Source organism: Sardina pilchardus, chromosome 9 (assembly GCF_963854185.1).
Source record: "Sardina pilchardus chromosome 9, fSarPil1.1, whole genome shotgun sequence".
NCBI lineage: Eukaryota > Metazoa > Chordata > Actinopteri > Clupeiformes > Clupeidae > Sardina > Sardina pilchardus.
The window spans coordinates 21,041,011-21,055,420 of record NC_085002.1 but is presented as its reverse complement, the minus strand read 5'-3'; the positions used below and the strand labels follow the sequence as shown (position 1 = coordinate 21,055,420).

Below are 14,410 nucleotides of genomic sequence, written 5' to 3'. Positions count from 1 at the left end.
AGTTTTGATTGTTCTGGTCTGGCTGGTTCCCAAATGCTCTGGGATGGATTAAAAAATGATGCCAGTAAGATATTCTCCTTGACATGGCTTAGGCAGCCCAGCATTCTATTGATAATTCACATCCTCTGGCATCCAAACCTGTACAGTATCTTATCTAATGAATACTATTAGGGTGAATAATAATATAAAAAAAAAACCTGATGGTCAGATTCAGCTTGTAACCCTGATTTTATGCATGCAAGGACGGGCATGTGAGAAATATTATGGATGCTGAAACCTTCATTTGAATGTGACCGAGACACTCATTGAGAAGACAGAATTTCAGTGATATTGCTTTTAGCCCCCTAAGCACACAGAGCACATGAGAGCAAAAGAGAGAGAGAGAGAGAGAGATCCAGGGAGACAGAGATAGAGAAAGGAGAGAGAGAGAGAGAGAGAGAGAGAGAGAGAGAGAGAGAGAGAGAGAGAGAGAGAGAGAGAGGAAGACGGAGATTTACGCACATATGTATTTAACGGCATCAACACAATCTGTTTGAAACAGCCTCCGACGACAGTGGCTGCACTTAGGGGGAGGAGACGGTTCAATTACAGCTCGGGAGAGAGGCAACCGAAGGAGCGGCCCGGCCATGTGCGAGACGCTCGACTGACAGCTATTTAAGCACCGGTGTCGTAAAGGAGATTTGTGCCCTCTCCCTCTCTCTCTCTTCCTCTCTCTTTCCATGTCCCTCTCTATATGTCTCTCCCTCTCTCTCTCTCTCTCTCCATCCTTGCCTCCCTCTCTCTATCATCTCTCATTCTCGCTCTCTGTTTGTCTGTCTCTCCTTCTCAGCCATGGTGTTGGTGATGGCACAGCGGGAGGCAGCGGAGAGAGACAGCGTGGTGCGTTTGGTGCTCGCTCGCTCCTCTCCGCCGCCGAGCCCCCTCTTGTCCTAAGCCCAGCGCAGCGGGACTGAGAGGCTCCCCACCCCAAATCTCCAGGCATTATGGATCATTTAGTGGCTGCCATAAAGCGCCGAGGTGTTTTCACACGAAACGCCGCTCCTCCGCCACTTCAGCCGTGATTCATGTGGCTGGCTGTCCGACATAAAAGTCAACGGGAGAAGGGGGAAAAAAAGAAAAAGGAGGAAAGAGGGAGGGGTGGGGGTGAAAGTGGTATGTCATAAAAGTCAATGGCCTGCTTACTCGAATTTTGAATGAGGTCCTACAAGGATGTGGTGATGGTATTTTCACATCCGTTGCGACAGATATATAAATCTAGGCTTTTACCAGGCGAAGCCTAAGGTCTTTTATTGGACTGTGCTGTTATTTGTTTAGTGGTGTCAGTAAAGGGTGGTTAGCTCTCAGGTAGCTTCGAACACCACCTTAACTGTATCTACAGTGTATAATCAATGCAACAATCAATGAACAAGCAGCTCAAACGGTCACCACAGCGCTAGCGGGAATGCTAAATGCAGGCCCCCTGAAATCGGATGAGGCTATTTTTTTTGGTGAGTGAAGCTTCTATAGTCTGACTCATTTTCAATGGCTCACAAGAGGGGCATAAAGTGAAAGCTCTGTTACGAGATCCATGTGACTTGCCTCTTTGTGAAAACTAGGATAATTGACTCTCTCACACAGTGAATGGATGCAAAATGTTTTCTTTCAACTCAAAGTTGATTAAACTAAAAAAACGAAACATTATTTCTCATCTTCCTATTTCCCATCCATATCTTCTCAAACTCTCTCTTTCTCTCTTTTTCTCTCTCTCTCTCTCTCTCTCTCCCTCACACACACACACACACACAAACTGACTAAATTACATAAACGTGGATGTAAATACATGCATACATACATACATTCATACATACAAACATGAAACCTGATATAGCCAGTAGACGAAACACTGTGTGCAACTTTGGAAGAGGTGGCAGCGCTGTCAATCAAGGGGAGATGGCACAGGGGGGTCAGAGAGTCAGAATGATCAGGCACAGGCCTTGTGACCCCACCTGTCTCTCCGTGGCCAGGGTCCTCTCAAAACAGCCCATCAATCACACAATTACACTGGCACCATCCGTCAGCGTATGCTTCTGTCAGGGGCCGCTCTGACCCCCGGTGCATCCTGCCTTGCTGGGCCAGTTTAATCGTACATCTCGTGGGGGGAGGCGGGGGTGGGGCTCCCGGGAGGAGTGTGTGCGTGTGTGTGTGTGTGTGTGTGTGTGTGTGTGTGTGTGTGTGTGGAGGGGGTGGGGTTGTTGTAGGGACAGGAAATCAAACCACCGAGTGAGAGAAAACAGACATTGTTTACCGCATACCTGTGCCTTTTGAGAAAAATATCTACGCACCATTTGACAATAATCCGGCCAGATGAGTCAGGTGAGGCTTTGGAAATTCAAATGCGGTTGTTCACTGCTGTTTAAAGAGCAAAGACAGTGCTGAGAGCACGGAAATATGCTCTCTAAGACCTCTTCCTTTTATTATTTATACATCTCAGTGCCTCCAGTGCGCTAACTTAAAAAAAAAACCTAAAAAAAACAGGTCCAGTAAGTCATAAAGACTTAAAGACTATCAGTTACTGTTTCTTTTTTCTTTATTTCCTGCCCTCTTCTTTCACAGGGCTCCTTCAATGAAGCAGAGCATGCACTCTGATAGGTGGTATTTGTGTTGCATAATTAACAGTGACCACCCCGTTTGCGAAGCTGGTGGTTCTGGCTTAAATAAAACAGGAGTCACCACAACATCTCAAAGTCATTAATGGGGACAAAGATAGCTCATGCTTTATAACCATGTTGAGCAAAGTGCGATGTACAAGAGTCATATTATTTTTGCATGTAATGCAAGAAGCTGAAAAGTCAGAGCAGGGCAAACTAGCCCAGGCCTAAATATTTAAACCTCTACTTTGGCTAGAATGGCCACAAAGAGCAAGGGGGGAAGCATCCTTCTCAAATATTTATGGTGTAGTTTTTAATAACACAGAGTTTATCAAATGAGTGGGACCTCCTGTTCCTCCAAATCAGACATATAAATATGAGTATGTGTATAATTTTGTATTAAAAAGATACTCTAATTTTTGCAACACCATGTGCAGTGTTACATTTTAACATACACAACTAATTAGCATATGTACAACAAATACTAGGAGCCACAACTGCAATAGGTAAGATAACTTGGATCAGAACCAAAACACTACAGAGTTTTGGGCTTGTAGTGAAACAGAAACAACACAAACACACTCTATCACACACACACACACACACACACACACACACACACACACACACACACACACACATAAACACACACACACACAGGCACATGCACTGTATGCATTAGCAAACACACCATTAATAATAGAACATATCTTCGGTAAAGTGACTTCATCCATCCTGAGTGCATCACTTGAGAGGCTAACCAAATATCTCTGTCACACAGGTGGTGGGTCAGTGCTTTTAGGGATCAGAAGGATCGTACAAGAGCCAAGTCCATTCGTTTCTGGAGTGTTCTAGATTTTTACAAAAGTGTTGCCTACTGTAGGTAAAAACATTGCCCTCTCTCAAACCTGTCAAAGTAGGAAAACACACCAGGTAAACAACCCCATAAGAGCGAAACAACTTCGCTCGATAACACTGGGACAAACTGAAATGGCTTTACACAGCTCTTTACTTTGGTTTTTATTCAGGCATTGTCCTCAAAAAGATTATCATATGCAAAACACACATGCTGAAAGTCTATACAGATGATAGTGTGTCATCGGTGACCAATCAGTCATCCATTTTCACATCTAGCTGAACCAGGCGCCCCTGTGTGTATAATGACCAATTAGAGCCTGACTCAAATGGAAGTGTAACTGGTGAACTAAGACTCAGCCAGTGCTCCTAATGGAATAGTTGTCTTTCAAACAGACCTGCATATGACTTCCTTTCAGAATGTTAGGCTGATCCCGGCATTTAGCAATGTCCTTTGCCAAATGCCCGAGCGTTTTAAGGGGCATTACCATGAATCCATTATCAATTTATTCAGAACACTTCCTCTGTGCATTTGAAAGTCATCGTTAACAAAACGCAAAGTGCCTTACAAAGGCAGATCTCAAAGCATTACTATGCAGAGTTCGGTGTCTGTGCTTCATCTCACTGTGCAAACAAATCCACAAAAAACAGAGTAGGCCTAACCCTAGCGGTAATGGTGACACTAGCCTGGATGAACCCAGTCACATGAATTTTCTCTGCATGTCTGTCTGGACACTGTTCCATCAAAGACAATTTCCGAATCACCAAAAACCCAAGAACTAATCACAACCACTTATTCGTTATGGGGCGGGTTTTAAATGATGACAGACAGAGGAGTACAGTTAGCCGCTCTGTTCACCACAACCTATGGCTGTGCTGATGGCGTCAGTGTTATTCTCATAATTTGCTATACTTTTGAAAAGACTGGGTAAGAGTTTAATGTACCAGTTTAATTTAATTGCTGGTTACATCCTTTGGAAATCGGAAGCCAATGAAGGGTCCCCAGACCCATTCCCAATCTCAATTGAGATTTGGTGTTAGTAAGTCTATAGTAACACTGTTGCTTTCAAAACACACTGCCACACATGAGGTTTATGCAGTATCTTTGTTGAAACAAAATACAGTCCATCAATAGCCATGTGGAAGGGTGTTTGTGCTACAGTAAAAAAAAAAAAAAAACATTCCTCGCTTTATATGACTGTGAATACAGAGAAAATGCAGGCAGTTGGATAAAGGGCACTGTCTTTGCTCTCAGCTCTAGCACACATCATCCACAGCCCTTTGTACATGAGTATGGGTATGCCCTGTTTGCACATGGAACAAACATGATGTTTCTTCTTCTGACAGCACTGAAAAGACTGTTGGTGTATGGCCCCCAATGGCATGAGGACTTGTAAACCTGGCCTAGATTGTACGATGTGCAACCAACACACTACATTTTTTTGTAACTGCTTCACCATGACCAATGCATTCAGATGTGCAGTTAAAAAGTAAAGAAGTCCGTTTTCTTCATAAAATGCCAAACATGGTAGAAGGTGACACGGAAACAAGTGAACAACTGTAAACACTGGTGTCAGTCAATGAAATCAGATGTCTGTTTGGTGTGTAATAAGCCCAAGGAGGTTGTAAGTGACTTATTGTTGTAGTGCATTTGCCACGTATTGCGGCCTCATGGGGCCTTTTGCCTTTCTTGTCAGTCTACTGGCTGACATTTGGACAGATTAACAAGATAGCTGCTCACAGCATATCACAAGGCATTTTAATCCACTTCATGAACACTCTTTTCAACAGTCAAAATGACTGAAAAAAAAACTGACTGTATCTTTTTTCATACATCATATATCTTACGGTAGATTATATATCATAAAGTTACACTTAGATTTATCAGTGCAATATTTTTGGCTTTCTCTGTCAGGATGTGTTTGAGTGCCTGCATCCTTTTTAAAGAATACATTGAAGAACAGGAAAGGCATGTTTGTCATTTATGCTTGACATTTGCTCATTTGATGATGAACATCTGCTGCTACGAAACATGCCTTTCAGCACCTTTGGAATGTACGCTCAACTTACACTTACAGTAGTTCATCTGGTTGTTGAGTATTCCTACAGCATACAGTATGTTGACCATTGACTTTTGCAGCGTCACCTGAGCCAAACACTCACCTCCTATTGGTTATTCTGTTTCTCTCCATGGCAAATGTAGCTAATAGCTATTAATAAAACATTTCCTTCACTATCTTCCTCATTCTAACCGTAGCACTGGGGTTTCAATCCAACTTTTTAATGCACATTTGAACTATTCGTATAAGAAACTCTGACTGGAAACACTTGAAATGGGCTCTCAATCTTCTAATGCGCACACCAATTTGATTTGCTAGAGGGGGGTGGATTAACTCCCAATTTGCATAGGCTAGAACAGGGGTCTCCAACGTGGTGCCCGCGGGCACCAGGTAGCCCGCGAGACGCATATGAGGCGCCCGCAGCGCACCTTCTAAAAATAGCCCACAAGTCGTCTGCAGATCACGCTCTAAAAACATCCTCCGTTGTGACGTTTTTAATCATTTAACTATAGACAAGAACCATTTTAAGAATGTATGTAGACAACAATCTGTAGCATTAACTACATTAACATTAACTTGATATTGGTGGTGATACCTTAAGTTGTAGGCCTAGCTGGTTAACTTTTAGCCTTTGGCTCAGAATACCTTTCCCATTCAATCGACAACGGAAGCTGCTTGCACACATGCAGAAAAAACAAGCTCGCTCGTCTGGTGTAGCAAATGGAAGCATGTCTTCACGAAAGTTCTGTGCCCATTCCGTGTTTGTTCCATACGGTTCGTGCATGATTGTTCAAGGACTGAAAAACGTTTGCTTTACTGCACGGGCCTTTTCTCCTCCGTGTAGCGCTGGAAACCGTGTGGCATGTAGGCTATGCCATGATCCAATCAACCTACCGGGCGCAACATGTTGTCAGATCATGGAGACGTGCAATAACTATAAAAGGCGTCTTCATAAGTTAGGGAAGGTGGTGTTGGTGATTACTATTGAAATGTTAAAAAAAAAACAGTTGTCCACTGAAATCAGAACTTAAACAGCCTCGAAATTCTTAATGGTGAGTAATGTAGCTAACCTAAATTAGCTAACCTAAATTATTAGTTGCACAACACATTTTTTTTGTTGTTGTTAAAAAATAAATATTAGGTTCCCCATGCAAACTTTGAAATGAACAAACTGAACAAGATGTTGGTAGTGTTGCATATTGATTAAAATATTGAAAAATCAGATGAAAAGTTGTTTAAATAAAGGCGTATGGGCCTACAGCACATAATATTGATAATTTGACATTGTATATCACCCACTATTTAGGAGGGTTACCCTCGCATAAAAGGTTGTGAGGGGCTGTTCGCTTCAAATGGGTAGCCCTCCATATGATTTCGAGTTCTTCCGGTAGCCCTCATCCCCAAAAAGGTTGGAGACCCCTGGGCTAGAACATGATTCAGGGTTCGTACACCTTTTTCATGGCCAAATTCAAGCACTTTTTAAGGACTTTCAAGACCAGTTTTCCAGTACCGAAATCGAGTGTGAACAAATCCAAAGTCCTGTTGTTTTAGGTCATTGTAGGACAAAGAACCAGAAAATTTGATACAATCTAAGCCCAATATATAACCAGCAGCTATCATTAGGTAAACTGAATGGGGCATAGAAAATGGAACCATTTCATTAGTGTTTGCTGCTGCTCTATTTGGTCTATGTCATATCAAATTTCCTTGTTCTTTTTCTTACTGACAGCACTCGATAATGTTGAACAGCATGGATTGATTCACACCATATTTCATATATCATAGGAGAAAAAAAGAGGAAAATATACCCAGCACCCCCAGGAGAAATTTTTGAAAAATACCCCCTTAAATGATGACATTTGATGACTTTTATGAGAACTATTGATAAACTGTGATACATATATTTCAAACATTATAACATACCACAATATAGTCTATATATAAGTCTATAACTCATTTATAGCAAAGTAGCCTAGGCCTACTCAAGACTAAACCAGATATGGCTGAAATATGTAGGCTATCATGATCATTTTGCCAACAATGATGTAGAACCATGGATTTTCTCAGTTCATAACATGTTTTGTTTCAACTTAAATCAACATAAAGTTATAATTTTGACTACATGTTTTAATACAGGCCTACTTTATCACATATAGCCTGCCCCCTTACAGTCCTCTAGTCCTGATAGTGAACCATAGGCCTATTGATATTGATGCTTAAAATTCAGACTGTGCCTTTAAATAGGCGACTTTTTTCATCTATCAGCACAATGTGACAGTAAGCCATTTCCACTAAAAAAAATCAGCTCAATATTATGTGCAAGACTGGTGTTTACCAAGCATGCCAACGTGTTAATATCTTAGCACTATTGTCATACGTTTTCTCATAGTGAGATGGCTATCCCGAAATATGTTTTGAATGACATGGGGCGCACGGAGGTGAACGGTTGGACAAACGCGAAATGACAAGGTGTTAACTAAACAATTTAGTAGACCTAAAGTCGACAGGCTTTGTGGTTAAAACGATGAAAACCAGTAGGCTAGTCGGTCACAGCTAACTTCAAGCACAATAGCTTAGACTTCCACGCGCATTTAAATTAAAAGTCAATACAGCATCACGAGATTGCTGCTGTCATTATCGGAAAATCCAGACACGTCAAACTGGACGCGAACGCGTGGCAAAGCCAAAACAACTTAATAAATGATGTATCTTTAAATAAATAATTTGACCTTTACCGTTTCATGGCTTCTGCTAAGAAACAAATAGTTCACCACACACATCGAACTTGCATCAAACATTCATCAACACACGTCTGCTTTCACTTTCAATGAAGAAGACTAGCGAACGGACATGTTTGCGGAGTGATGAATGAGAAGCACCAAACCCGTCGTCATTGTCAGCGCGCGCCCTACGGCAAATTAATTTTATTTCCCTTCATTTAATAATTGGTCTATTGAGTCAGACTGCCGAGAAATATGTAGGCCTAGCACTTTCAAGCATTCACAAGCACTTTACCCCAAATCCAAGCATTTTTCAAACCTTGAAAACACCACATTAAAATCCAAGCATTTTCATGGATTTCAAGCACCCGTACGAACCCTGATGATTAAAGTGGATGGAAACTATTTGTTATATATTCAATTTTGTTGCATTTCTACCTGAATGTGTCTGTAAACGCCCTGACAACTTTACGTTTTGATCCCACAACTGATCAGATTGTCCCTTTTTAGTTTGCAAAAGACAGTGAATGGAAACACACACAGATGTGCATATTCCTGAGCCAAACGTTCATGAGTGCATGCAGAATATGTGAATGGGCTGAATGGAAACCCTGAGGTTTGCCTTGTCAGTTTACTGGCTGACATTTCGACAGACTAACAATAGTTGATAGTCGATGGCAACTATCCAATAGTCGGTTAGATTTGCTTACAGTATACTGCACAGCATTTTAATCCACTTCTTGGGCACTCTTCAAAGGTAGAGTCAAAATGAGACTCTACCTCTATGACATTAAATTCATAATGAAGAGGGTTTAAAGAATCATCTGGACATCATGAGTCAGGCTCATATGACCTTAAAGGGATATTCCGCCATTTTTGGAAATACGCTCATTTTCCACCTTCCCTCAAGCAAAACAATCGATATTTACCTTGTTCCCGTTCATCCAGCCATTCTGTGAGTCTGGCGATACAACTTTTAGCTTCAGCCTAGCATAGATCATTGAATCGGATTAGACCATTAGCTTCTCGCCTGCTAGCTTCATGTTTAAAAGTGACTAAGATTTCTGGTAATTTTCCCATTTAAAACGTGTCTCCTCTCAAGTTAGAAAGTGCAATAAGACCAACTGAAAATGAAACCTGGCGTTTTTCTAGGCTGATTTGACATGGAACTACACTCTCATCTGGCGTAATAATCAAGGCAACTTGCAGCTACTGGCACTACTACTGCTTGTTGTCTATGGGGACTATTTTCAGATGCTGCGTAAGATATCACTGCGCCTATGGTACGTTTGCAAGTTGCCTTGATTATTACGCCAGATGAGAGTGTAGTTCCATGTCAAATCAGCCTAGAAAAACGCCAGGTTTCATTTTCAGTTGGTCTTATTGCACTTTCTAACTTGAGAGGAGACACGTTTTAAATGGGAAAATTACCAGAAATCTTAGTCACTTTTAAACATGAAGCTAGCAGGCGAGAAGCTAATGGTCTAATCCGATTCAATGATCTATGCTAGGCTGAAGCTAAAAGTTGTATCGCCAGACTCACAGAATGGCTGGATGAACGGGAACAAGGTAAATATCGATTGTTTTGCTCGAGGGGAGGTGGAAAATGAGCGTATTTCCAAAAATGGCGGAATATCCCTTTAACAGACAACCAAAATTGATAACATAGCCTAAATGAATATATTTTGTAGTTTTTAAGTGAAATATTCTCGATTGCTATTGCACCATTGTGGCAGAAACAAACCAAAATCCTGACAGAGTGAAACACCATGAGTGAGAAAGGTTTTCCATTTTGAGTGATATAACTGATAGGGGCCAGCGTAGGGTCAAGTGTAGCAGCAGTGACTGTGCGGTGCGGTTCAAATACATGCCCATGATACTTCTTAACTGATATCTCTCGCAATATTCACAATGCGTGTTTAAGAAGATATCGTAAGATATCTCACAAATATCTGAAAATCTGAATACAAGACCACTTCACTTGGGATCATGACGAATGTGTTGGTGCTGTCAAATTGTCCATATGACCAAATCTCTAGGAGAAGATGCGGCACCACACCGATATAAAGCCCTGACCCACTTAACAAGAACATCAATGTGGAGCCTTCGTCACATTAAAAGGATTTCACATGACCAACTGATTGCATCATTTCCAATTCTACATCATATGCAGCTTGTTTTATGTATTTGTCATGGTCTGATTTATCACTATACAAAGCTTCAACAATACTGTTCAATATATGAACACACTGAGATGTGTGCTACTTCCACATGCAATGCTGTAAAATATTCAACTGTGAATCCAATGGTCCCAACATGGCCGACTTTCATGGTGTTCGGTACATCCATTTGCCCATGGCGGAGAAATGTAATTTACGACATGGATTTTATTACTGGGTGTCTCTAAGGGGAGAATGTGTTGAATAAGCTCCCTGCATGCAACTCCTCTGGCTGGCTTTGGTGGTAGTCTTCATTGAGTTAACCGTGACTGAACGACCCCAAATGCTTTGATTAATGGCAAAACAAATGCTTGTTGGTCGCGGACTTTGTATTTTGAAAGCCACCAGCAGCGACTGGCCAGCAAATGAATGAGCGAGTGAGTGAGCATGATTGGAACGTTAAGTGAAAATGAATATGCCGGGGGCTTGTTCCTGATTACTTTTTTATTATTATTGCACAAAGGTAATAAAACAGCACAGTGATCATGCATGGGCACCCTCTCCGATTACATCTCATTTTTCCTCAGATCGCTACCTTTCACTTTTCTGCCTGTTAACTGGCACACAGCCCCACAGGACCTCCCATCCCAGGTGTTACGGTACCTCATGAACTCAGACTTCCCCGTGCTTAGTGACTGCAAATGTGGGTTATGATGACACCGCACTGGTGAACAGACCTAGCGAGCAACATCGCCATCACTTTTGACAGCTCTATGAAAATCTACAGGAAAAACTACAAAAAAAGCTCCAATCAATCATGTCAGTGCAATCTTTTTTCCTGTTTAAAAAAAAAAGAAAAAAAGGGGGGGAAAAAACAAGATCATGCTACAGTATATCTTTCCAGGATCACACCACTGGAAAACAGCTCAAAGCTACTTAGCCATTATTTACTGTGAACTCCGTCTGAGCAACCCCACCGTTGGGCCCCTGCCTGGTGTCAAGGCTGAGAAGTATTGACTGTCTCCTGTCACTTTGTCTGGCTTTGATGGAAGGCTGGTGACCTTATCACCGGCGTGCTAAAACTGACGCCATTAGCAGTTGTTCTACAGGAGAGCAAATATGAGGCGAAAACAAACGGGGGAAATGCTTGACTAAGCACTACTGTTATCTCATTAGAGCCGGCACTCTGTCCGATGTATAAAACATGAAGCGCACACTCATTTAATGTGTAATTTGACGGAGAGGTAAGTGAATGAGGACTGCAGGAGGGGGACGGAGGGAGGGTCGGTCGGAGTGTTTCGCAGTTTGCCCTCCCTATCTCATGCTCTCTCTCTCTCACTCTCTCGCGCTCTCTCTCTCTCTCTCTCTCTCTCTCTCTCTCTCTCGCCCTCTCTTTCTTGCCTCTGCACACTCTGCAAGCCCCCAAGTCCTGCACATGAACATGCTGAGGAAGCAGGAATTAATTCCAATCAGGTGGCTCGCTGTGACAGAGTGTTCGAGCCATTGCATTTACTATCACACGCTCTTAAAGCATTTGCAAACAGGCTTGCTCTCTCTCACACACACACACACACACACACACACACACACACACACACACGTGCACACGTTCACAGGCAGGTTCCTTCCATTAGGAATTTCAGCAATTAGCGGAATCGTCATTAAAACGTATCATCATGTCTTGATAACTAGGTCAAGATCGATACATATTTATACTGCTATTTGTGGGAGATGATTAACGTGAGCTGCCAGCCGATGACAGTTGATGAATGAAGCATTAATAATCAAAGCTGCACCTCAGACCACAATCAAGACCCCCCTCGCAACCACCCCAATGACACGTCTGAGAGCCTCGTCTATATGCAATTTTTAGCTTTCTCACCTATGGGCGACAACTCTGCCACGCTTCCAATGTAAGGCCCCTCCAGGAACTTGGGCTCGCTGTCGTTGATGTCCTGGACCTTGATGACGAACTCGGACTCGGGCTCGAGCGGCGCGCTGGAGTAGCGGTCGCGGGCCTGGGCGCGGAGCGTGTAGTAGGCCTTCTCCTCGCGGTCCAGCTTCTGCGTGGCGTGGATGTCGCCCGTGATCTGGTCGATGATGAAGATGGTGCCGGCGCCCTCGCCCGAGATGGTGTACTTGATCATGCCCTCGCCGTTGTCGGAGTCGGAGTGGATCTAAAGGTGGTCAGAGACACGGGTGAGTGACACTTGCTATGAGGGTGTATGTGTGTGTGTGTGTGTGTGTGTGTGTGTGTGTGTTGCCCACAGGTTTTCCCAGGTTGAGCCCCACGACAACAAAAATAAACAACACTCAAATGCCAAGATGTTTCTCAACAGTGTCTAGTGCTGAGTAGGTGAGAATTGGTGTGAAACGGCACCAAAAAGCTGAGCTATGAAAGTCAAAAATGTTACCATTACGTGGGAAGTGACACAAAAAGGAATTGAAACTGCACTAGTCACTACTGGCCTGATGATGTAATTTAAATTTGATAATACAGCACTTTCCACAAATCTCCAGAGGTATTTCTAACACATTCATTATTAACACAAAGGGCTATTGGACTCATCAAGAACGCATATTGAAGCAACAAGAAAAGGAGGTTCTACTAAAAGTATAGAGGCAGCAAAGGTTCTGTTAAAAGCATAGAGGCACCAAACACCATCACCTCTCTCTTAAGGCATAAGTGCAGACTGCAGTGCAGCACGCCAGGTAATTTGCACATTTCAGCATGTCATGCCCTTCTCTGAAAAGGGCTTCAAATTATCAGATCAAATTCTTCTCGGAGGCTGCTAAAGGTAGGTCTGAACAAGAGGGGGAGAGTGAACTTAAACATCCCCTCCGCCATAAATCTGCCAAAAACTCCCCACTAATGTGATTGGAAGACATTCTCTCACAGCCTTCTCCCCTTACAGCCTTTGGCTCCATCACCCGTTTTTAGTCTCTTGTCCTCCACTCCTCTGTCTTCCATTATCATTCAAAAGCAAGCGCAGGCACGGCCCATCATCCAAACAGCCGTGGACTGAAGGGGGTGGGGGGGGGGGTGAAATCCCCCATCTCCTCTGTTAATATTTTATAAACCCTTAATTAAATACAGGATTCGATCACCCCCTTGGGGATTTTCATTAAGTATTTGTCGTAAAACGGAGGGGGATAATGCAGCCCTGGCCCACGCATGGCATTTTTTCCTCCTTTTCATTTTGAATCCTCCCCGAGTCAAATAAAATGAACACTCAGAAAATATACACTTTTTGGGGGCATGAGTATCAATATTTCAGTGCCAATATTAAAAAAATCCTCCATCAGCCAGTGTGAAGAGCAATATCTCAAGACGTTTCTGCCTGCTATATACGATAAAACAAAAATGGCCGCCGCTCTTGGTCGTGATGGTTGTTTCTTAAAGCTTGAACCAAATTTCAACCAATTTCAAAACACTGACTACAAAAACAGAGTAGCAAGAAAATGTGCAACAAAGAACACAATGTTTTTCCAGTTGTTCAAAGAACACGTGAGCATTACAGTAACAAACCCACACATAGACAGAAAATCTTTTTTTCAGTATGCTTCCATCCTTGCAATTATGACCCAGAATAGCTAACATCTTCCTTAATGGCCGATTTTTGTCCAAACAACACTCACTCCTCCCTGGTGTAGCTGGGGCCTTGTGTTAGCTGTGGATATCAACCCAAAGGTCAAAGGTCGGGCTCCCCCAGCTAAGCTGCAGCTCCCAGACATGCGCGGGCACTCTGCGCCTTTGCCATTTCTAAGCATCCAGCAGCGTGGCTGCTAATAGATTTCTTGCAAACAAAACAATGAGGATTTGAGCAAGGCTAATCAACAGCAATAATTTGTTGGCTGTGTCAAATTGCTCAAACCGACGTGTCGAAAGAGGCAGTCTCAGAATTGATTTTTGCTTTGTTTTCTTTTTGCTTTGCTTTTCCCCGCCGTTCCCCAGTGGCAGGGCCAAGGCCAAGAGAACTTAAACCATC

General features: G+C 42.7%; 1 protein-coding gene across 1 annotated transcript in view; it reads right to left on the bottom strand.

Moving 5' to 3' along the window:
- Positions 1–14,410, bottom strand: part of LOC134092242 (cadherin-22) — a 59,099-nt gene that overhangs the window by 40,828 nt on the left and 3,861 nt on the right. The window contains exon 2 of the mRNA XM_062545041.1: positions 12,304–12,598. Coding sequence (XP_062401025.1) covers positions 12,304–12,598 — 295 coding nt within the window. The remainder of the gene's footprint in view (positions 1–12,303; positions 12,599–14,410) is intronic.